The sequence below is a fragment of the Mytilus californianus genome, unplaced genomic scaffold (assembly GCF_021869535.1).
Source record: "Mytilus californianus isolate M0D057914Y unplaced genomic scaffold, xbMytCali1.0.p SCAF_2, whole genome shotgun sequence".
Taxonomy (NCBI): domain Eukaryota; kingdom Metazoa; phylum Mollusca; class Bivalvia; order Mytilida; family Mytilidae; genus Mytilus; species Mytilus californianus.
Genome location: NW_026262668.1, coordinates 8,268,583 through 8,294,837, shown reverse-complemented (window position 1 = coordinate 8,294,837; position 26,255 = coordinate 8,268,583). Strand labels below are relative to the sequence as shown.

Below are 26,255 nucleotides of genomic sequence, written 5' to 3'. Positions count from 1 at the left end.
AAAGTAATTTAACAGAATTTCCATCATGAGCATTATCGTCACCATTTTCTTCCACGTCCCCGGCCTCTGTAGTAACCTCCTCTAGGACTGTTATTATGGGGTTCATCGTAATTCCTGTAGTCTGTATTTGATTGACCATAATCATAATAATCTCTGTAATCTGTGTTTGTGTGACTGTAATTCCTGTAATCAGAATTTCTCTGTTGTGCTGGTATACGTTTTGGGAGATGTAGGGCCTCATCAATTGCATCTCTTATATTTGATGCTAACACATTTACACCTTGCGAAGATAGATGGAATTGATCCTTACTTAAGAATCTTTGAATTGCCTTTCCTTTGAAGGAGAGATTACTGTTGTCGCAAAAGAACACCTTTTCAATATTTACATACTCATTCTTTAATAAAGCACTGATTAATTAACATTGACTATTTAGTGAACAACTATCCGCCCTTGGTGTGGGAGCAGATAACACAATTTTACATAATGGGAATTTCTCCAACGTTGAAGTTATGATATCTTTCATTTTGTTGACACAGTGCTCCGTTGAATTTTCCACCATTTCATTTGTAAGCGAGTGAAAAGCTATTACATCTGGTGGTTTGTTTACATCTCTAAGCTGGCTTTCTGTTTGCTCAAAAGTATAAGCATTAAGCTTCCTCAAGGTAAATTTTGAGGATAATTTGGACGGTTCAATTCCTTTTATATTAGATGTTCCAATTAATATTACAGAAGGCCTTTCCTTCACCTCATGTTGCTGTGTTTTTGGTTTACTCTGACTAGCTTGTGTTCAGTCTCTTTGATGGGTTACTGTTTTGAACTCTTCCTTGTTCATTACAGCACCTTTTTGTTGTTTTGCAAGTAATAGTTCCTCATCTTTTGCCTGTATTACAGAGCTTAATTCTTTATACGACTTTTGCAACATTTCTAGTTTGTCTTCTTTGTCACGTAATTTCTCATTCAAGGATTCAGCTCCTGTTTCTAAAACTTTTATAGATTTTTCATATGTTTGTTTGCAAGATTCAGATTTGGATGTTTGCAATTCAAGTTTCGATTGTAAATTTGCTTTTTCCAGTTTCGATTTATATTTGAGTTCCTGTACTGTGACCTTTAATGCGGAATTTTTATTTTCAACCATATGAATCTTATTTGCTAGTTTGTCAAGATCTACGCTAGGTTTTACCATACTCGATATATTTTCAAGTACCTTATAAAATTTTTCATTATTGACTTGCAAGGATTTATTATGAAATTCTTCCATAGCTTTCATTTTGACACTGAACATGTCAGCTTGTTGATTACATACTTTCTCTAGAGCTTTGACAAAGTTTTTTTCCATTCGTTCAAAGAGTTGCTCGGGTTCAAATTGTGCAACAGCCCTATAATTGTCAAGATCAGTTTGGATGCAGCTTTCCCCCTGAGTTTGAGTTTCAGTTTTGTCACTAGTAGCGATCTGTTTCACCGCTGTCATTTGATTTTCATTGTAATTTCCTACTTTTGTGGAGTTACTATTGATATCTGATGTTTCACTCACTTCATCAGCTGTGCATGGTGACCCGTTATCTGTATTGATACAGTTATTGTTGTAATCTATAATTTTGTCAGTTAATGCTTTTAGTACATGAAAATCGTGACTTGCAAACTTGTCTTTTGCTTTTCCTTGTGCTTGTATCAGGCCCGTATTTAGGAAAATGTTATTTTGTACATGAGGGGATCGTCGTCTTTTGTGGATAGTTCAATGCAAATAGCTCTGTTGCCCCCGGACTTTTTACACCAATCTTTGGGTTCATCATACCAATTTACAACATATTGCGGTAATTTTTCAAAGTGATCATAATATAATACATGAAGGCTTTTAATCCAAAATGCTAATCGCTCAATATGGAAAATATATACAATAAATATATTATGTTTAAACAGTAACAGTTGGATACGAGTACGCTTTAAGATACAGCAATATTAATCAAAGAATCTTTTTGTATGGCGTATATATCTATGTACATTTCTGAAAAGGATAGTGTTTTGTTCAACAGTAATTTCGTCTGTTCCAAATAAAATATGTTCTATGGAGATAGCAGCTAAGTGTTGAATGGATTCAAAGAGCTGATTTCTAAAATGTATGTAGAGTGGACATTCTAAGAAAAAATATAGAAAGATATAATACATGATTACCGGTATCATATAATATGTCTCTGTCGAAATATACTGCCATGATACAATTACCAGGATGTTAAGTTCTGTGTCCGAAATATCATTTTGAATGTTCAATATCAAGCATTGAAAACCTAAATTTTAGGAGCCAAATTGTTAAAATAAAATATAGGTCTGAATTTCTTCAGTGCTTTTTTCCTTAGTGATTCGTCTTACTTGTAAGATTGCAACTTTAGCTTTCTCAAAAAGAGTTTCAAAGAAGGATATCATGGTAGCCGTCATACACAAATTTTTATGGCATTTATACGTGTCACATTATCTTTTTGTATATTTGCTTGTACGCGAATTGTTTTTTATGCTCATATATGAAGCAAAATGGACACTGCACAATTGTAACGGTCAGAATCGCGAATTAGTTGAACAAAGGATTTGTATAGTGAGATATATATACACATCCTTGGTTGAACGATGATGAGACATGTTTTCGCGGTTATAGATCTTTGAATAAGATATAGTCTGATCTTTAAATTTACCGATTTTGTCCACTTCTCTATTGTGACATTTTGAATGAATTGATGCGTATGGAGGGTGGTGCATGCCAGAAGGATACGCGTGTCCTGTCCACGCACCCGGTCTCGCTCATAGGTACTTGGGGATGGGACATTTTTGTTTAGCCCTCCCCCTTTTTTCAAAACTGATGATCCATTATTTTTTGTTTTCTTTTAATTTCAAGTATCAACATAATGGTTTACAAGTTTGCTATCTACAGTACGGTGGTTATTTTGAAGAATAAGTTAAGCAACGGTGTATTTAGGATAATGCAGCAGGTTGAAATTTTGCAAAAACAAATATATATATATATATATATATATATATATATATATATATATATATATATAGATATCAGTGACAGCTGCGGATAGTAAACTAGGAATTGAATGTAAATAGTAAATACATGTTGTTTCTAGTATTTTCATATTAACCTGTCACAGAAATACGCGAAAATAATTGAAATTAAAAGAAAAAAAAATAACGGATTTTGGAAAATGGGAGTGCTAAAATATGGTCCTGTTTATGTTTAAAAATGTCGATCCCGAGGGTAAAAAATTAAAATTGTCTTAAATGAATTTATGAAAAAATGAAGTTGGGGGCCTATAGCAAGATAGCAAGAATTTGTATCTAGAGTGATACTCAGATTTGTTTAATATTATAAAGTAGGATATTTTTATAGTAGATTCATTATTTGCAATCAATTTATATTACAACCTATAGATATTAATTTAGATTACATTCACTGTTTAGTTAATTTTAAAAACATGGATTGGAACTACAAATAAAATGAATTATGATATTTACGGTAAACTAGATATGAATCTCATCTATTTCGAGAATCGACGAGATTTTGACGTCATGAATTTGAAATTCATCATGGCGGACGAGAAGTCCTTTATTCGGTAGGTATACAAAATAAATGTCACTAATATTGCTATATGCTTGCTTTCGAAGTTATGGCTTACCAGTTTGATATCTAGAGTAGTGGTTATTCTATAGAAAACAGTTGATGTCTATTCAGGATAATGCAGCAGGTCAACATTTTGGAAAAACACCGGTAAAATAAAAAGATACAAACAAACACAGCCACCTGCTGTCAATAAAAGGAATGACTCATTAAAATTCAGACATGTCAGCCTCCATGATGTAAATATAAATATCACAAGTAAAGGTGCAACTCTCATAAACATGTAGACAAGGTACTTGATTATGGTAAAATACCACCCCATTTATTAGCGACTGAGTGATTCTGAGACTTGGGAGTTGATGTATAAATTTTGATTTCCCTGTTTTACAAATTGCAACTTCAAATTTGACTTAAAAAACCAACAGTAATTGATTTGTAAAGGCATTAGGTCAACAAGTGCTGAAATGAGGTCAGTCATAGTAAAATCCTGGAACTTGAAATTGGTATTTCCCTTATTGTTTTCCTCACAATAAAACCTAAATTCGCATTCATAAACATCATAAATGTCAAAATTTATGAAATCGTGAACTGATTGAAACGTGTGCAGCATATTGACACATGTACCAGGTATGTAGTGCTGAACTGTTAAGAATAAAACAATCAATAGTCTCTTGTGGCTGCAAAGTCAATGGTTTAAAAAGATTTGCACTTAAAAAGTTGAACATGCTTTTCTATGTTAAAACTCCTCACCCTGCTGAAAACCTACCATAAGGTGGCATTGCCCATATGCTGATGTGTTCATGGAGACAAAGTTGTATTGATCCTAACCCTCATATATTCTTATGTTATCACATGACTTGTGTGTGTAAAATAAAATTGGACACTGTAAAACGAACTATCTTGGAACTACTTTATGATTGAAGCTTGTGGTTAATTAGAATGACATAGACTTTTCTTGCATTTCAAACCCTTCAGAACCGTTTAAATTTGGTCTGCACCTCAACTCAGCAATTAAAAGTGATGTAGCCACAAGGTCCAGCATACCTACATAAATTTCATCAGTTTTGTCTAGTTTGATACATGTAGTGTTGTACAGGCAGTTTTGGACGGCGTTGCACCTTTTCCTAATTTGACTTAATTTTTGGTGTCCTGTCCCTTTCGACTACCATAATTTATGGTCTGTACTGCGATTCATCTTTCATCAAGATTTTTTGAGATATTTGCCTTTGGTAGCAATCAAAATTAGTAGAGCCACCATTTTATCGAATTTCGAACTGTCACATATATTTGAACATTTTTTAAGGTACAGAGTAAAAAACAGTGTTGATGATTGATTGGAATTTAGACAACTGCCACTTTGTACAATAGCAAATTTTAAAATGTATACAACTTGGGAAACCAAGTGTTTGTTTGAGTTAAAATTGACAATGCATGGAATGTTGTATTATCACTCAACTGACTGTCATGGCTGTTTATATTTCTTATTATGTAGACAACCATTTTTTACTCTATGCTTGGTTGAGGGGTGGGAACTGTTGTGGATTAATGAGGACTTTCTTTCTGTTCTGATCTAAATTTTAATAACAGCTGATAGAAATTTTTTTATTGTGACTACTATCAGGGTTTGCCAAAACCTGGGTTTTATGAGTATTGCTAAGCCTGTGGAAAATACATTTGTACTTGGAAAACCTGGGTTTCAAGTAGGTCAACAATAAAACACATTTTCTGAAAGTAACATGTAATTAGATCTTTACAGGTTAACTCATTAGATCAAAAATTATTCATAATACCAAAAACCAACACAGTTTCAATTAAAAAGACAAAACGTTATTGGTCTGAAAAGTTCTGTATAGTACCTCAGTGTACCTGCCAAGGTAGCTTTCATTGGTATACACACACGACCCTAAAGTTCTTTGGCACTGATTCTGTAGTGCAGCTAAAAAGCAATGTGACTTGTCTATGCTCTTGGCCATGCAAGTCCTGACACTTTCAAAACAATTCATTGCATACATTTTGTACATATACATCCTGACTGGTTGCATTGGAGTCTGCGGTATTAATTACTATTAATGTAAATTGGAGTTATTAAAATAAAATGAGACTTTTGACTATCAAGATTCTATGAGCTGAGTATAGAAGTAATCATTTTATTAATGAGACTTTTGACTATCAAGATTCTATGAGCTGAGTATAGAAGTAATCATTTTATTACAAAAAGAAATGTAACTATATATCTTTATTTTTTTTTAACATTGAATATGAAACAATTATGATATATTTTTTATAATACCTCTGCATAACAGTATCTTTATCATATTTATATCTCTATTAAGTATCAGGGTTCTCACTAGGAATTTTTCATAGAGAGTCCTGGGACTCATCACTTTCAGAAATGGTGAGTCCCAATAGATTTTGATGAGTCCAGGATGCATGTAATTTTTTGTGTCTTAATATGATGAAATATGATGAAATAAAACTACAACGATGCACATTTGATTGGTAGTTTTTATTATATCACTAACACATGATCATGAAATACATGTAGCACAACAGTACTGAAAGTGGTGTTAAACACCAGTTAATCAATCAATCAATCCAACTTTGGACACCAGAATAACAACTGAAAAATTACATTATTGAAAATAACCCTATGGCACCCTACAACTATTCCTCTTCAAGTCATAATTTTTATCAATATCAAAAGGCAATCCTAAAAGGGGTTAGACTGATAGTAGACCAATGTTTGATCATAGCCCCCAAAAACAGCCATTTAGTGATTTACAGGTAAAATATACAGGGCAATAGATTAAAAAATCCCTTGATACATTGGTTTTGTTACACAATAAAAAGAGATACATGCTCTTCCTGTATATAAAAACAAGCAAATCTAAAGTGAGCAATGTTCATAATAATGATCTTAGCTAAATAGTGATTATTCTTGAATCATTTTTTAATCGGATGTGTTTCATTCAAAACATTTTTCACCTTTGTTTATGATCGCGATGTTCAACATGCACAATACGAGACATAGACCAGTAGAATTATTCTGATCCGTAAAATTTCAAATCAACTTTGTTCTACATGTACGATCTATTTTATTATACGACCGCAAAAAAATTTTGTGGTCGTATATTGGTATGACGTTGGCGTCGTCGTCGTCCGAAGACACATTGGTTTTCGCACTCTAACTTCAGTTTAAGTGAATGGATCTTTTTGAAATTTGACCATAAGGTTAAATACCACAAAAGGAAGGTTGGGATTGATTTTGGGGGTTATGGTACCAACAGTTAAGGAATTAGGGGCCAAAAAGGGGCCAAAAATAAGCATTTTCTAGTTTCCAGACAATAACTGTGGAACGGTGTATGGATCTCTCTGAAATTATACTACAAGTTTCCATACCACAAAGGGATGGTTAGGAATTGCTTTGGTGGGTTATGGCTCAAACCGTTTAGGAATTAGGGGCAAAAAAGGGGGAAAAACAAGGTTGTCCTGGTTAATGGACAAATACTTTAGTACAAAACATAATTTAAAGCAGTGTAAGGGAGATAAATCAAATACATCATTGAAATTATCTCCCTTACACTGCTTTTAAATTATGTATAAAGTAATGGTTAATGAACAATAAAGATAATTTAAAACAGTGTAAGGGAGGTAATCCAAATACAACGTTTTGGTTACTTCCCTTACACTGCTTTTAAATTATTTTTAAAGAAATGCATATTTATAAAGGAAGACCAGTAAAAATATCTGCAAATGTTGCATCATTTTTTTTTACAAAAAAATCCATATGAAAGATTTGACACTATATTTTTAATTCTATTATAAAATAGATTAAGTTAGCACTATGGTAAGTTTAAATGGGTAATTATGGTTGCCAACTCCATTGGAAATTTGAATTGAGATTATGACCATATCTTGAGGGAAAGAATTTTTTGGGGGAAAAAAGGGGGGGGGGATAAAAAGAAATTGTGGGGGGTCAATTTTTTCTCATTTCAGATTTCCGAAATTAAAAAGAATTATTCTTCAAATATTATTTTTTTTTCAAATTTCAAATATTGAAAAATTTCAAGAAGTAATCTTTAATTGCACAGTATGGCGCATTAGATTTGTAAAATCTTTGATCACATTTATTTATTTGTTATGCCGAATCTAACAGTGTATTTAGATTTTTAATTTTGGGTCCAGTTTTCAAATTGGTCTACATTAATGTCCAAAGGGTCCAAAATTAAACTTTGTTTGATTTTAGCAAAAATTGAATATATGAGGTTCTTTGATATGCTGTATCTAAACATGTATTTGGATTTTTGATTTTTGGCCCAGTTTTCAAGTTGGTCCAAATTGGGGTCCAAAATTAAACTTTGTTTGATTTCAACAAAAATTGAATATATGGGGTTCTTTGATATGCTGAATCTAACCATGTATTTAGATTTTTTATTTGTAGGCCCTGCTATCAAATTGGTTCATATTGAGGTCAAAAGGGTCCAAAATTAAACTTTGTTTGATTTCATCAAAAATTGAATTATTGGGGTTCTTTGATATGCCAAATCTAACCGTGTTTTTAGATGTTTAATTTGGGTCCTGTTTTTTAAATTGGTCTTCATTGAGGTCCAAAGGGTCCAAAATTAAACTTAGTTTGATTTTAACAAAAATTGAATTCTTGGGGTTCTTTGATATGCTGAATCTAAACATGAATTTAGATTTTTTATTTGTGGGCCCCGCTATCAAATTGGTTCATATTGAGGTCAAAAGGGTCCAAAATTAAACTTTGTTTGATTTCATCAAAAATTGAATTATTGGGGTTCTTTGATATTCCAAATCTAACAGTGTATTTAGATTTTTAATTTTAAGTCCCGTTTTTTGAATTGGTCTACATTAAGGTCCAAAGGGTCCAAAATTAAACTTAGTTTGATTTTAGCAAAAATTGAATCTTGGGGTTCTTTGATATGCTGAATCTAAACATGTGTTTAGATTTTTGATTATGGGCCCAGTTTTCAAGTTTGTCCAAGTTGGGGTCCAAAATTAAACTTTGTTTGATTTTAACAAAAATTGAATATATGGGGTTCTTTGATATGCTGAATCTAACCATGTATTTTGATTTTGGACATTGGACCATAATAGGTAAATTAAAAAAATTCAAGTTCTTAGACCACATTCTTTCTGTGTCAGAAACCTATGCTGTGTCAAATATTTAATAACAATCCAAATTCAGAGCTGTATCAAGCTTGAATGTTGTGTCCATACTTGCCCCAACTGTTCAGGGTTCGACCTCTGCGGTCGTATCAAGCTGCACCCCAGCGAAGCATTTTATTCATAGAAGCAATAGTTATGAAATATTATAGCATTTCATTACAAGTTCTCAAAAAATTTTACTTTCTTTGGTTCAATCGATAAGTATGTGATGTTCAACATGTGGAAATGTTAAATCTTTTCAAATACTCGTAAAATTTTTTAAAAATCGGTAACTATTACATATGTATATTAATCAGTTTGAACAGAATTATTATATTTTAGGATGAAATACATTTCATTTAAAAAAATAGTTATCAGTCAACAAAAATATTTATCTACGCATTACATAAATTTTTCAACATCAACTTCCGGTTTAGTTTCCTGTCAAAACAATGTGGACGATCATGAATCTTCTTGGCAAGACGATGTGTTTTGGACTCCGGGGATACAACAAGAACGCGTCCCGGGGACTCATGGCTTTCAAAAATGACGCGTCTAGCTCGATTTTCAAGCGCCCAGGACGTGTATCCTAACGAGAACCCTGAGTATTCAGGGTGCTTTAAAAATTAAGTCCTTGACATTATGGGTGCCCTTAAAGTATCGGCATTCATAACTATTACATTATCAATGATTATACATATTATACATGTAGTGGCATGGGTATATGAACTATTTCAGTTCAGTATGATTGATATGGAAGTAAATTTGTATGTTTAATTTCCATTGCAGGATATTAAGATGATTTTAATAATGTTACAGACAATACATGTAAATTGTAGCAGATAATCAGTGATAATCAGTGGATTTGTTTCTGTGAAAAAAATCTGTTTTAATTTTGAATTCTTCAAAAATGGCTACACTGGATGATTTCACCCTTGGAATAACAACATCTGATACAAGAAAGCGAGTACAAACTCATTCAGACCTTGTGTCACATTTAAGAGATCCCTACAGTTCAATACATTGTATAGACATAGATGAATTAATTGGTGGACTTGTAGCATGGGTTAATTGCAGTAACTATAAGGTAAGTTAGATGAAAACATAGATCTTGCTTTGTTGAGTTTCTAGCTACATGTACATGTGTATATGCATGTATGACCTTTTTTTATCCATTCAGAAAGTTTGTACACATGCACTTTTTAAAAAAGCTATCATCTACACACATGGACTAGAACAATATTATCATTCCTTGGAAAGTAAATCTGACATTTATACAAGTACATGTGAAATTTATGAGAGGAAGCTTAAGCTTACATAAAGATAAGGAGATGTGGTATGATTGCCAATGAGAAAACTACATGTATCCTTCAAAATTCTATATTTCAGTTTGTAAATGAAGGATAACTCTCCAGCAGCTTACTTGTTTACAATATCTGAGGTCAAATTTAAAGTGGACAGGTGTAGGCTGCCCATGCCATAGTGTGCAGGTTATTATGAAAAAAAAAATACCTGAGCTGTAGTGGTTATTTACATGATATATATATGCTTCTACATGTTCAGTGACCAAATACAAAATGTAGCTAAACATATATATTGTAAAAACATGTATAGGTCTGCAGGATTTAACAGTATTAGTCAGTAAGAAATACTTATTTGAAGATTGCAATTTGACCTTGTTTATAAGTTCTATAAATTTAGCCAAGTATAACAGGGCAATGACAAGGGTTAATAATATATTTTGTCATGATTGCTCATGCAAAAAATTAAAACTGAAAAAGGACAAAACTTTTTGTCTTCATGGATATTTCTCAAATGATGTAGATTGCAATTTAAATACACTGTTTGGGATGACATTGAATGAAAAAGGACAAAATATTTAAAGATCAAGACTTTGGTGTAAAAACATTTTGATACCCTTGGTTAATTCAGTAGATGATTTTTTATTCATTCAAAGATAAAATACCTGAATAAGAAAGCTAATGAGATTTGGTTTGGTCTACAAGGTACAAATTGTACATTACATTAATGTACCTACATGTTAATTTTGTGTATGTACTGATTTATTTTTGTGAATTATAGTACACATATATATGCATTTGATCAATCTGAAAATCAGAATACATGTACTACATTGAAAACATTAAAAAGAGGCTACATGTTGGCTCTAGCAATACATGTATGTAAACAAGAAAATAATTAAGGATTTTATTATTTCCCTATTTAGGGTTTATGCATAGTGGTCATGGGTCCTCTATCCTTAAAATGTGAAATTACCTTCAGCCTTCACGAAAAGCATGGTGTGGTTTATTGTGAATACTCTACTTAATTGCTTTATATAAATCACATCCTTCAAAATTATGCCCACCATTTTTCAGTCTATCCCCCATCAATACAATGTATTTTATGCACACATTCATGTATATGATATATTATAGATGTGCTATCTACTGTACAGTATATATACAGTACATATTTTATATGACATGTAAACACATTCTGACTTCATTTTCATTGGGACTTGTACATGTCATAGGTATGAAATTTAAAGCACTTGTTAATTAAAAAGTGTGATTTTCAACAAAATTAATGCTTTCACATGTACATGCACCTGTGTTTCTACTAACCTAAACAGACCTCTTTTATACCAATCTTTTCAAGCATGTTCATGGAAACAATTTGACTTTAACATGTTTAACATCTTGAAACAGAAAGAAGATGTATATATACTGTGGATTCATTATTTTTCGTTGGATACCAATTTTCGTGGATTTCATGGTTACAGGTGAACCACGAAATTAAATGTTCCACGAATGACAAATTTGCTATAGGCTTGTATGTAGACTGCATAAAAACCACGAAATTTAATATCCACGAACATGCAAGTTTTCCTTTATCCACGAAAATTGCTACCCACAAAAATAAAAGAATCCACAGTAGTAAAAATTGATGAATACACATGATACAAGTAAATTTATAATCACAGTTTCATAAATGCTTCTGCAATTGTTAAAAACATAATTTATTACTTGGTCAGCTGTACATGTGCACTATATTATTTTCAAGGAAAATCAATACATGGAATTTTTCCAAAATACCAGGTACTGGTAATCCCATTCAGATTTTTTCTCAGATATATATATATATATATTGGTAATACCAAAGAATTATATTCTTGAAAGTGTTTGAAGCAACTGTAGCTGTCAAAATTATGGCTGGTCATCAGATTATAACCTACATAACTGAGGATATGAGGAGACGTTTTCAAATTTTCTTTGAGAAAATAATACAGATAATATTTTAATCATGTTAATAGTCAAAGGTCATACATTGAATTTCAAAGTTGTGGACAATACATTAATACAGTATTAAAAATAGGAAAAATAAGACAACTGTTTACAAAAATTTTATAACACCAAAAATGTTTTTTTTTTATATTCAAATTCATTCATTCATTCATTTAGATTATTACATGTATGAACATGTACAATACACATGATACACATTCTTCTAGATGTTTTAGCTGTATTTAAACTACCGGTATTTTGTGTTACTGCAAACCTTCAGAACACATCATTCAGAATTTGACCTCTCCCTGAACTGTTTCTACTTAAAAGATATTATATTCAATTTTCAAAATCCTGTAAATCACACCTTCAGGACAAATATAAAAAAAATTTTTTTTCTCATGCCAAAATTGAAATTAAAATAAATGTGTCTACCCTGAAAATAAATTGCATCTTTTTCAGTTCTCACAAGTACATGTTATTTTGATACATTGATGAATAATAATTAAGAAAATATGTTTCGAAATGAGCTACATTTGTATATCAAAACCTTTGTTGGTTATATGGTTTGGCAAACTGAAATATATTTTAAATCTGTTCATGGGGACTTTATAATCATGTACTTAGTAGAAAATTCTTTGTAACAAAATAATCAGATTTCGGTACTGAAACTATAATTTCATTAAGAAAAAAAATGACATTTGATTTGACTAGAAGATCGAGCTACAAAGTTCATATGGCTTTTTTACAATATAAATGATATATACTTTTTGGTATACCAGACATGTACATGCATTTTTTATGAATTTTCATTGAAAGTAAACACAAAAAGTAATAACAGATGTTATGTATGAAATGTCCAGAGTATATCAACAAGTGTTTCATTGACACACAAATCGATTGTCAAAATATTTAGTTCTGATAAGATATGTCACAGGTACAAAATTGTGTCAAATACCTGTATCTGTATGAAAGACCACCCGGGATTAAGTTAATCAGGCTAATCCTATACTATCTTGATATACTATTGTACAGTATTCTTATATATACTTTATGACTTTATTTTTGCAGTCAAAAGATTATTCTTGGTTATACATGTGCATTATATCATCAAATACAAACAATTAAATGCATATTAAAAAGGAATAGAAACAATTTTAAAAAGTCACACTTAGTACAACAGAAAAAATAACTAAGACTGCCTTTCCTAAGTTGTAATATATTATCACCTTTGCCCATGGTGACTACCACATCTTGATAACTATAATATTTATAATTCTTCATACTAGCCTGGAATTCAGTGGTTGTCGTTTGTTGCTGTATATATCATATTTTTATTTCGTTCATTGTTTTTTACATAAATCAGACTGTTAGTTTTCTCATTTGAATTGTTTTACATTTGTCATTTCGGGCCTTTTGAAGCTGACTATGTGGTATGGGTTTGCTCATTGTTGAAGGCCTCACGGTGACCTATAGTTGTTAATTTCTGTGTCATTTGGTCTCTGGTGGAGAGTTGTCTCATTGGCAATTATACCACATCTTCTTATTTTTATAACATTTGAACTATGGCTAGCCGCCAGAAGGACTTTACTCATTTGAATACTCTTTTGCCATTGTACTGTGGATTCATTTATTTTCTTGGCTACTAATTTTTGTGGATTGAGAAAAAAGCGTGTATTTGTTGATATTTGATTTCATTGATTTGCCAAAGTCTGCATACAAGCCTATAGAACATGTAGAAAATTGATACTTCTTCAACATTTAAATTCATGGTTTACCCTCGAAATCTGTGAAAATGGCTACCACACAAATAATCTTTTTCACTGTACATGTACATGTATGTAAAAAAGTTTCTTTAAAGTGCAGAAAAACTTTCCTGTTTACAAAGTTTTAATTGCATACAAAAATCTTTTTAAAAAAAAAGAAGATAAAAATTTGTACTTTTTGGAGATTTAAATTTATTTCGACTTGTCACTGATAGAGAAATCAGAACATGTGAAATAGTGTTTCTTCAAGAATGCTTTTATAACAATACTGTGTCCTCTTTTTGTTTGTAAAGACATCAAGGGTACATGGTTAACCTCTCAAGTGTGTTTATTCAACATTGTTCAACACTTTAACAATCAATAACTTGTGGAAAGGTAAAGAATACAAACTATATCTGATTGAATATTCTTGTTCATCACATTATTTATTTTTAATTTTGAGTAATGAGATTACATGTGTACAAGGAATCAATTATCTTTGGAACTTTATATGTATCAAGTCATTGTTGTGGTCTGTAGACATTTGGTTTCCAGACAATAACTTAGTATAAGTGTATGGATCTCTTTGAAATTGTACCACAAGGTTCCATACCCCAAAAGTTAAATCCAATTTCAAATTTTTAAGTTCTTAGACCACATTCATTCTGTGTCACAAATCTATGCTGTGTCAAATGTTTAATCACAATCCAAATTGAGAGCTGTTGCCAAGCTTGAATGTTGTGTCCATATTTGCCCCAACTATTCATGGTTCGACCTCTGCAGTCATATCAAGCTGCGCCTTGTAGAATATTTTATTTGGCCATGTAGTAAAAATACATGTATGCGTTTTTTTCAAGACTTGTTTTTAAACGAAAGTTTCAAAATGGTATCTGCAATTAAGGCCTTCCAAACACCATGGTCTTTTTTTTTTAAATATGACAGAACAATCAATTAATGCATACATGTAGATAACATGTTAGTGACACAGAGCCTCTGGTTAATTCTGGCCATGATTTTGTTAGTCCTTCTTTCAGTCCATTGACAATAGATTTTTGTTCACCCTCTTATTTTTATGTATATAAAAATTTGAAATAACCTGGCATTTTAAGTATCGTTTTTTATGTCCCGTCTCAACTAATTTGAGAAAGCAAAAGTTATCTGTTCTGTTTCCGATAGTGGCAGCGGCATCATCAATTTAGGTCAGTTCAAGAGAACCACTTGTCGTAGGTCAATGATATTTGGTATGCACTTGTATGGGCATTGGCACATCTCATTTCCTTTTAGATTATTTAGCCCTGACCCCTCATTCATGGTCTATTAACTTTGAAACTTTTGCTTAGTTTACATGTTTAAGTTTGTGATCAGGTCAGTTTAAGGGGAACCATAAGTGGTAAGTCAAAAATATTTGGTCGTTGCAGTTGTATTAACTTTGGCATATTTTATTTCAATGTAGATTGTTTGACCCTTCCCCCTCAGTATAGGTCTATTGCAATTGACTTTGAATATTTTGCATAGTTTGCATGTTAAAGTATTGCCATTTTAATTTCCACATTTGCAACTATGGAAATTACATAAAGGTGAGCCATACATGTATATAAATTATCTCTCTATGAACAGCTTATTATATATATATATACCTCATAATTTTTTAAAGATTTTTCAGATAAAGGTTTTTTTTGAAAGATGTACATGTATTTAACATTAACTAAATTATATAATCATAAGTATTTATAATTTTAAGTTCATTACAGGGTTAGTTTATTGACCAAGTTCTATTAATAGTTGCCCTATATATGTAGTACATGTAGATATGATAATCTGAAGAATTATCATTTTAATAATTGTGGAAATGTCAATACAAATACAATTTGTTTACCCACAGACCATTTATATAGACAGATTGGAGGGATACATATCAACCTTATTAGATTAACTTCTGATAAGATGTAATTGAGCATTTGATTACTGTGTAATTAGACATGACTTCTGTCTGTTTTAAAACTAAACATGCCAAAGTATAGATTTACATGTATCATGCTATAGGGTACAGGTTTCTCACTAAGAGTTCTATGTGTGTACAGGCACTCAATATTTTTGGCTCTGGTGTGTCCACCATTGTAAAAAAATTAGCATAACCAAAGTCATAAATAATAAAAAAAAAATAGCATAATCAAAGCCAAAAACAATAATTTTCTGTCTTCCTTTAGAAACGAAGTAAGAGAAAATTCAGTGGCACCATAGTGTTGAATTTTTGTTAAACTTGGTGCAATAAATTCAGTGGCACCATAGCGTTGAATCTTTGTTAAACTTGGTAAAACAAATGTATTATCAATTCAGTGGCACCATAGTGTTGCATTTTTGTTAAACTTGGTACAATAAATTCAGTGGCACCATAGCGTTGAATCTTTGTTAAACTTGGTACAATAAATTCAGTGGCACCATAGTGTTGAATTTTTGTTAAACTTGGTACAATAAATTCAGTTGCACCATAGCGTTGAATCTTTGTTGTCCCCTGCGTAACACCTTGCAGGGGACATGGAAATACGAAACATGAAAAATGAAACTTGTATCATAGGTTTAATTCAGCAATGTCTTGGACGAGTTCGAAAATCAGTGCCGATCAATTATTTTTAAAAGAGTTATGCCCCTTGGACACCTTAATTATATTGAAAATTGCATCGTTAGCGCTCTCATTTGTACAATTCTTGACAGATTTTTATGGAACTAATATATCACAGGTTTTTATTAGCAATGTCTTGGACAAGTTCGAAAATCAGTGATGATCAATTATTTTTAAAAGAGTTGTGTTCCTTGGAAACATTAATTTTATTGAAAATTGCATCGTTAGCGCTCTCATGTGTTCAATTCTTGCCAGATTTTATTATGAAACTTATATCATACGTTTATATCAGCAATGTCTTGGAGGAATTAGAAAATCAGTGCCGATCTATAATTTTTAAAAGAGTTATGCCCCTTGGAAATATTAATTATATGGAAAATTGCCTTATGAGCACTCTAATGTGTACAATTCTTGCCAGATTTTTATGAAATTTATATTATAGGTTTATATCATCAATTTACTTGAAGTGTTCAAAAATCAGTGCTGATCAATTATTTTAATACGACCGCAAAAAAATTTTGTGGTCGTATATTGGTATGACGTTGGCATCGTCGTCGTCTAAGCATTTTTGTAACTTCCAGACATAACTTGTGTGTTAGTGTATGGATCTCTCTGACATTGTACCACAAGGTTCCATATCACAAAGGGAATGCTTGGATTGATTTTGGGGGTAATTGCCTAAAAATTTTAGGAATATGGGGCCAAAAAAGGGGCAAAAAACAAGCATTTTTCTTGTTTCATGACAATAACTTGTGTGTAAGTCTAAGGATCTTTCTGAAATTGTACTACAAGGTTCCATATCATAAAGGGACAGCTGGAATTGAGTTTGGGGGTAATTGCCCAAAACGTTTAGGAATAAGGGGCCAAAAATAAGCATTTTTCTAGTTTCCAGACAATAACTTGTGTTCAAGTGTATGGATCTCTCTGAAATTGTACTGCAAGGTTCCATATCACAAAGGGAAAGCTTGGATTGATTTTGGGGGTTATTGCCTCAAAATTTTAGGAATTAGGGGCCAAAAAAGGGGAAAAAAACAAGTATTTTTCTTGTTTCATGACAATAACTTGTGTGTAAGTCTAAAGATCTTTCTGAAATTGTACTACAAGGTTCCATATCACAAAGGGAAAGCTGGGATTGATTTTAGGGGTAATTGCCTCAAAATTTTAGGAATAAGGGGCCACAAAGGGGCAAAAAAACAAGCATTTTTCTAGTTTCAGGACAATAACTTGTGTGTAAGTGTATGGATCTTTATGAAATTGTACTACAAGGTTCCATATTACAAAGGGAAAGCTGGGTTTGAGTTTGGGGGTAATTGCCCTAAATGTTTAGGAATTTGGGGCCAAAAAGGGGCCAAAAAACAAGCATTTTTAGCTCACCTGGCCCAAAGGGCCAAGTGAGCTTTTCTCATCACTTGGCGTCCGTCGTCCGTTGTCGTCGTCTGTCGTCGTTAGCTTTTTACAAAAATCTTCTCCTCTGAAACCACTGGGCCAAATTTAACCAAACTTGGCCACAATCATCATTAGGGTATCTAGTTTAAAAAATGTGTCCGATGACCCTGCCAACCAACCAAGATGGCCGCCATGGTTAAAAAAAGAACATAGGGGTAAAATGTAGATTTTGGCTTATATCTCTGAAACCAAAGTATTTAGAGTAAATCTGACTAGGGTAAAACTGATTATCAGGTCAGGATCTATCTGCCCTGAAATTTTCAGACAAATCTGACAACCTGTTGTTGGGTTGCTGCCCCTGAATTGGTAATTTTAAGGAAATTTTGCAGTTTTTGGTTATTATCTTGAATATTATTATAGATAGAGATAAACTGTAAACAGCAATAATGTTCAGCAAAGTAAGATCTACAAATAAGTTGTGATGACCAAAATTGTCAGTCGACCCCTTTAGGAGTTATTGCCCTTAATAGTCAATTTTTAACAATTTTTCGTAAATTTTTGTAATCTTTTACAAAAATCTTCTTCTCTGAAACTACTGAGACAAATTTAACCATACTTGGCGATAATCATTATTAGGGTATCTAGTTTAAAAAATTTGTCCGATGACCCCGCCTTCCAACCATCATGGCCAACTTGGTTAAAAATTGAACATAGGGTAAAATGCAGTTTTTGGTTTATATTTCTGAAACTAAAGCATTTAGAGCAAATCTGACATGTGGCAAAAATGTTCATCAGATTTAGATTTATCTGCCCTGAAATTTTCAGACGAATCTGACAACCCGTTGTTGGGTTGCTGCCCCTGAGTTAGTAATTTTACAAAAATTTTGCAGTTTTTTGTTATTATCTTAGATATCATTATAATATCTAATATTTAATACTATTAATTATGATTTTAACCTTATTTTACATGATTTCCAAAGCATCAGTAAATACAGGTGAGCGACACAGGCTCTTGAGAGCCTCTAGTTCTAGTTTCCAGACAATAGCTTGTGTTCAAGTGTATGGATCTCTCTGAAATTGTACTGCAAGGTACCATACCACAAAGGGAAGGCTGGGATTGAGTTTGGGGGTGATGAATCATAATGGGGTTCAAAAAATTGGGGGGGGGATTTTTTTTCCCTTTTTTTTTTGTAAAATTTTCCATTTTAAATTGGTTATTTCTGATTTATATATAAAAGAAAATAATAATGATATGGTTTGAATAGGTAAATTAAATTTTTTTTAAGTTAGACCACATTCATTCTGTGTCAGAAACCTATGCTGTGTAAAATATTTAATCACAATCCAAATTCAGTGCTGTATCAAGCTTGAATGTTGTGTCTATACTTGCCCCAACTGTTCAGGGTTTGACTTCTGCGGTCGTATCAAGCTGCGCCCAGCCGGAGCATTTAATTAAGAGTTATGCCCCTTGAAAATATTGATTATATGGAAAATTGCAATGTTATCGCTCTAATGTGTTCAATTCTTGCCAGAATTTTTTGAAACTTATATCATAGGTTTATATCAGCAATGTCTTGGAGGAAGTTGAAAATCAGTGCCTATCAATAATTTTTAATAGAGTTATGTCCCTTGGAAATATTAATTATATGGAAAATTGCCTTATGAGCGCTCTAATGTGTACAATTCTTGCCAGATTTTTATGAAATTTATATTATAGGTTTATATCATCAATGTACTTGAAGAGTTAAAAAATCAGTGCCGATCAATTATTTTTTTAAAAGATATATATGCCCCTTGAAAATATTGATTTATATGGAAAATTGCAATGTTATCGCTCTCGTGTGTTCAATTCTTGCCAGAATTTTATGAAACTTATATCATAGGTTTATATCAGCAATGTCTTTGACACTTTTGAAAATAAGTTCTGATCAAATATTTTTAATGAGTTATGCCCCTTGTTAAACTTGGAACAATAAATTCAGTGGCACCACAGTGTTGAATTTAGGTTAAACTTGGTACAATGCTCAATTGTTGAGGTCACATGTACAGGAAGATGAAACTTCAAATTGTTACTTTTGCATATGAACAAATTTAGAATAAAGCTTGTTTGTCAACAGAACATCCCCTTGTGAAGCCCTTATGTTGAATGTATTGACCAATAGCATGACAAAAATTTCTTCGGGAAGAGTGGGGTGTTTGTTTTCCAGTGAAATTACATCAGAAAAAAAAGTAAACCTACATAAAGTTTTCCTTAATTTTTCTATAAGGAGACTAATTTTAAGACACATTGTTTGTGAAATATTTATATAATTTCTTTTGTAATTGACAGAAAAGTATATGACCAAAATCATGAAGAAGAAGGCTATTTAGCCAACTACTATTTCCTTAAGAAAACATTTAAAGCATTTAACCCTTTCCCTGTGTTTTTCCAAGAAATACTTTTTAAGTGTATGCATAACTTTATAATCTTTTGATATTTACTTGGATCAACACCTGTAGTATAATTGCTTTGAATATTAATCTGGTAAATGTACATTTGTAGTTCATGCACTTATTTCATTGCTTACAAGTAGATCCATTTAATGTAAGTAACAATTGCAAATAATTTCTGGCATTTAAGAAAAGACTATAAAATACCTCTGTTATGCAGTTGACGCTATACAATATAGCTAATACATATATATATATATTAAAAAATAAGGAGATGTGATATCGATTGCCCAATGAGACAATCATCCATAACCAATAAACAAAGATGTGAACAAAAAAAATACATGTTATGCATGTCTGGGTAATCATGCAATCAGGAAAACCCACTGGACAGAGAGAACCTGTGTAATTTGTCTGATGGAATGCAATTAGGTCAAGGTGTTAGAGATCATGTAGTAATTACACTAGGTGTTATAACAAGCTATCTATCATAATACCTGTCAATACCTGTTACACTTCCTCATAATCTGATAATAGATAAACAACAAGTTGTTTGTACCAGCAATTTATGATTCTTATGTTTATTGATAATGTAATTTGCAGGTTATATTAATGTAATTATATAAAAGTCAACACTGTATGTATTTGAGACCCATAATTTTTCACCAAGATATGAAGGTTAATGAAAAAGGATAGATTTTGATAATATAGGTGGGGTTCTTTCCTTTGTTTAATTAATGGAAAAGCATGACACATGCAGGATATCCAATTACATTTAATAACATTGCATCTGCATGACATAAGACTTCATATATATGTAATATGTGGGAACATGAGGTCCACCCATTCATTCAAAATTCAATAAAACATATTTGAAAAATATATCTTTATATAGATATTTTTATGCAATGTAAAATTCCATGAATACAAACAGGGCTATTAGTTTGATGTTTGTTTTTATGTTCAGCAGTAATTGTATTTATTTGTCAACTTTTTCATGTGTTCTGCACAATTTCAGTTTTCTTTCACCAGATTCGCTGAAATTGTATAAAAATTTCACAACCAATAACATCCATTCATTTTTTCACTTCTTTCAAATGTGTTGTGCTAAGGTTTTTGGACTTAATCAAGAGGACAGATAAATAAGGGGACAGAGATCCATGTGTTTATGGGGCAGCTGCTTATCAATGTTACTTTATTACACATTGTCACAAATCAGACAAAGGCTACTCCATGTATGGAGGGGTTGGACACCACATATTTTTCTGTGGGTAATAGGGGTTGAAGCAAATACAATTCTGTAACAAATGAAATTAAAAATTATGGCTGGTGGGGAAGAAACAAATAGAGTTGTCCCACCCCACCCCTTTTTCATTACATTTTTTCCTGGAATAGCCCTGAACATATTTTTCACTCTACCTATAAAAATACAATATTTATGTACATGTAGTTAGTTTTAACATGTGCTAGTTTTCTCAATTGAATTGTTTCATATTTTTCATGTCGTGGCCTTTTATAGCTGACCATACGGTATGGGTTTTTCTCATTGTTGAAGGCTGTACGGTTGCCTATAATTGCTAACATCCACTTCATTTGAATTTTGGTGGATAGTTGTCTCATTGGCAATCATACCACATCTCCTTATTTTTATATTAATCAGTTTTAGTGTCAAAAGTTTTTTTTCTGTGTTATTTACATGCACATGTTTTCTGTGTTATTAGTTAAGTGTGCATGTCTTCTGTGTTATTTACATGCACATGTTTTCTGTGTTATTAGTTACGTGTGCATGTTTTCCATGTCTTATTGACCTTTTGACATGTTAAGATGAGAAACTTGTCAGTGTTAATTGGGTATACTAATAAATGAGAAATCAAAAAGTCAAACTTTCTCACAGGTGATGACCATTTACTTAGCCACAGAAATACAACACCTGTAAATGAGAAATGAAAAAGTCAATTTCTCTCGAAGGTGGTGACCACCACTTAATAGGCAGGACATGTATACTGTTGTTGTTCATGACCCAGTGACAGTAAGGCTAAACAGAGTGGTCAAGTCTAATGAAGAAAGTCCTTTTTGTGGACAAAAATTAGATAACATTTAATAATATGTTTGGTCTAAATAAAAGGTCTCTGATAATAAAATTTAGTATTTGGTCATTGATCTTACTTTTAATCTTTACAAAAACAGACAGTTTAATAATGTTGTGAAAAGCTTGTATATAGCAGATGAAACAATTTATTATATTTGTTTGTTGACTTTAGGAATGACATTTTATTTACATATGTTTGTAGTTAGTTTGTACATTTTTATTGTCACCCAAAAAGGAGTCCCCTGATTGTCAGATGTGGTATATTGCACATATATACTTTTATAATTATCATAGAATTGAATGTTTGTTTCAAAATTTATACAAAATGAAAGCAAGTGACCTTCACATTTTGAATGAAGCACTTCTTGCTGAAAATGTGATTGTCAGTTGCTTTCATTTGTATTGATTAAAAAAAAATCACAACATTCAATTATTATATTTACAGATCTTCAAAATGAAATAATATATATGCTATGAACATATAAATCCCAAAGTAAAACTTTTAACACAAAACTTGGCAGAAATTGTCTTGTGAGATGAAAGCTGAAATCAATTATACGTCATATAGCTGAAATTTGCATAACTTAGATGTCAATTTCAAAGTAGATAGCTAAAATGTTAAATAGTCTAACACAGTTTTCAAAACTCTGCAAGTGATGTATGTCTTGTAAAGAACCTTGCTTAATTCTAAACTGCTGTTAAAGTTGTTGGATGTTTAAGTGAGGGTTAAATCTTGTAAAAGCTCTTAACTTTGATATTTTCATGCATGTTTCTTTCTTTATACTTCTATATATACTGTACTATAGTGTTCATGAAATTATTTTAAAGCTTGAAAATGCAACAAGTAGTATTTCTCCACCAAAACTGATAAATTTAGATAACACCTGGTGACAAATAGTATACACCTATAGCTATAGATGCTTTTGAACTTCCTGAGTCAGCTATACACTTTGTGTATGAAGAAAAATATTCATGTTCTGCCTATTATTTTTAGAATGAAAAAAACAAATAAATGTATAAGTTTAGCCTTTTGTTTTTCCATAATGTTTGTACCAGGGAATGAATTGTACAGGGTCCACCTAGTGATGAAAATAGTGAAATAATATACAATAAAATAACTTAACAAGTATTTATTTTGTCGTAAGGGATTTTGTTACATAAATGTAAATTAAACATACATTAGGACAGTAAAGTTTAGTAGCCAAAGCCAAGGGCAGTTTTAAATTATACAATTTTAAATACTGGGTAGAAAGTGGATGTGTCCTATTGAGAATTTGTAGGCTTGTATTTTGAAAAGAAAATAAGTCTCACAGTGTTTTCCCCACAAATTTCATATAGCATCTTGGTAACCATGAAATTCCAAATACATGTACAATCTTGATTCTAGAAATTATAGCATTTCAGCCCTTAACACAATCTATACGCATCACATACCAGCAACATAGCTTCACATTACCATGATGCTAAAAGGCCGTGGGGGAGAACATAGTCTCAGAAAAGACGCAGATTTATCTTGTTCAAACTTATTGTCCTTACATTTTGGCTAAGACAGATGGAAATTTTCAATTGTAAAACTTGACACATAAAACTTTTTAATTGTTTAATAAGTAAACATTGTGTTTACATGGTAGACATATTTTTATACCAGTAAACTGTTATTTCGTTTGATTCACTGCTGGGAAAACAATTCATCCTACTATTTTAGACCATTTTCATATAATTTAACCCTAACAATATTTTTTTATGTATTAGATACACCTTGAGGACGTTAGCCCATTCTTTATCTTATTTACACCAAGATATTATTGTCAATTCTGAAATTCTGACTGATAGTTTTTAATAATTTAGGAGGCGGGTCTTTCAGTGATTTGACCATATATATGTTATTGAAAAGCATGATAAATGCAGAATATTCAATTTCATTTAATGACGTCTTGGTGTAAATTGTTATGTCAAAATATTTTAACAAGCCTTCAAAAAATATCAAGGTTATAGGATTTTATGGTGTAAATATTTTTTACACTTATAAATATATTTCAGATGTTTTATTGTTAAATATTGAAAGTGTATATATAATTGGGATACCATAAATGTTCTAATAAGATATATGTCATGTCAGGTTGTCAACATAGTGATTAAATTTGGGTATAACTGGTCAAAAATTAACTTGATTTAATAGGGAATTAGTTGCCAAATTCATTTCCACCTAATTGACTCAAACTTTATAATTTGATTTATAACATAGGTATTTAAATATTACCAGAATTAAAAGAGTTCCATAGGAAACAATAAACATTACATGCAATTGAAATAAAGTATCTAGACACCATCTTATTAACCATTAAGTCAACCCTGAAAATTGAAACAGACAAGCACATGCAGTCAGTTGTTGGATGATGATTTTCTAGGTCTGTATGATAACATGTCATAGATTATAAAATATCTACATGTATATCATTGTTTTACCTGTATAATTTTGTCTTGCAAAACAATAATATATATGTGAAAAAAGAACTTAACTGGCGACTAATGCCAATAGCAGCCAGTATGGTTCAATTTTGTAAAAATAAGCTCAAAAACATCATGGAAGATACTAATTATCTCCCAGGGCCCAGGCAACAAAGTTGTGTAGGGTATAATGTTTTTGACTGTCTGTCCATAAGTCCGTCTGTCAGTCCTGTTCTTGTCATCACAACTCCTCTGAAACCACACATTAGAATTTCATGAAACTTTGTAGATAATAAGGACATACTATGTGGATGTACATATAGACTGGTAATTACGATTCAAATTTTTTTTCTAGGAATTATGTCCATTTGAACTTAGAACTTTAAATAAACTACTGCAACAGTTTGTCATTGCAACTCCTCTGAAACCACACAACAGAATTTTATGAAACTGCAGATAACTAGGACATATTATGTAAATGTGCATATTGACAGGAAATTATAATAATTTTTTATCAAGGGGTGCATGCAGATTAGAGGGGAGATAATCTTGTGAGCTTTACTTGAAGAAACTCGCCCTTTTATATAATATTAGTCTGTTGAAAATAACTATAAAATGGTATGTTCTTATATTTTCAGATTTCCATCAATGGGTTAGAAGTATTATGTCTAATGGTAGACAGAATGGGAGAAGACTTCAAACCACATATCTCATCAGGTTTTTATTTAATCATTTTATCAAAAAAAATGAAAGCAACACTTCATAAATTTCATGCTTCGGAAGCACTTCTCTGGATTTACCTTCACCTGGAATGCTCAAAGCCGAATAGTTGAATGCCAAGAATGTATAAGAACGAAACAGTTGAGGGGCTATATACCGGTAACCTAAAAGGACCTTGAAAATGAAACTATCATATTTGAAATTAGCTAAACAATGATGTCAACTGAGATAAAAGCAATGTCAGCATCTCAGGAAACTTATAATTAAAACACTGAAGATAAGAACAAAAGAGGAAAAAAATAGGGCTGTGTTATCTTTACATGTACAAATATAAATTCTTTCCTCAGATTCACGTTTGAAATTACACTAACACAGAGGAGAAATATAGAAAAAATGAAAAGTTTGAGTGATCTGTCTCCACAAACACTTTGATAACATACATGTGTGTATGAAAAAAAACCAACTAAATGTTTTAGGCTTTATGCAGAATCTGAAATATCTTTGTTTTCTGACTTAAGCATGTTTATAGTCATGAATATGTGGTAATTTATTTTACTCAAAAGTTAACCAGAAATTTTATTACATAACTTTATAAGGAATAATGAAGCCTTAGTGTAACCGATGTATATAGATAGATATTAAACATTGATTAACTGTAAATGTGATGATGTTTAATTACAGTAATGGTGGCAGTGGTGGACAGACTGGGAGATTCTAAAGATCAGGTAAGGTTTTTCACAAAATGTTAAACCA

General features: G+C 31.6%; 1 protein-coding gene across 9 annotated transcripts in view; it reads left to right on the top strand.

The window, feature by feature from the left end:
- Positions 1-3,567: 3,567 nt before the first annotated feature.
- LOC127729202 (CLIP-associating protein 2-like) overlaps positions 3,568-26,255 on the top strand; it is a 126,026-nt gene continuing 103,338 nt past the window's right edge. For all 9 annotated transcript variants that reach the window (XM_052236899.1, XM_052236903.1, XM_052236898.1 and 6 more), the window contains exons 1-4: positions 3,568-3,603; positions 9,567-9,864; positions 25,421-25,499; positions 26,184-26,227. In XM_052236899.1, the coding sequence (XP_052092859.1) occupies positions 9,688-9,864; positions 25,421-25,499; positions 26,184-26,227 (300 nt within the window). In that variant the 5' untranslated portion in view covers positions 3,568-3,603; positions 9,567-9,687. The remainder of the gene's footprint in view (positions 3,604-9,566; positions 9,865-25,420; positions 25,500-26,183; positions 26,228-26,255) is intronic.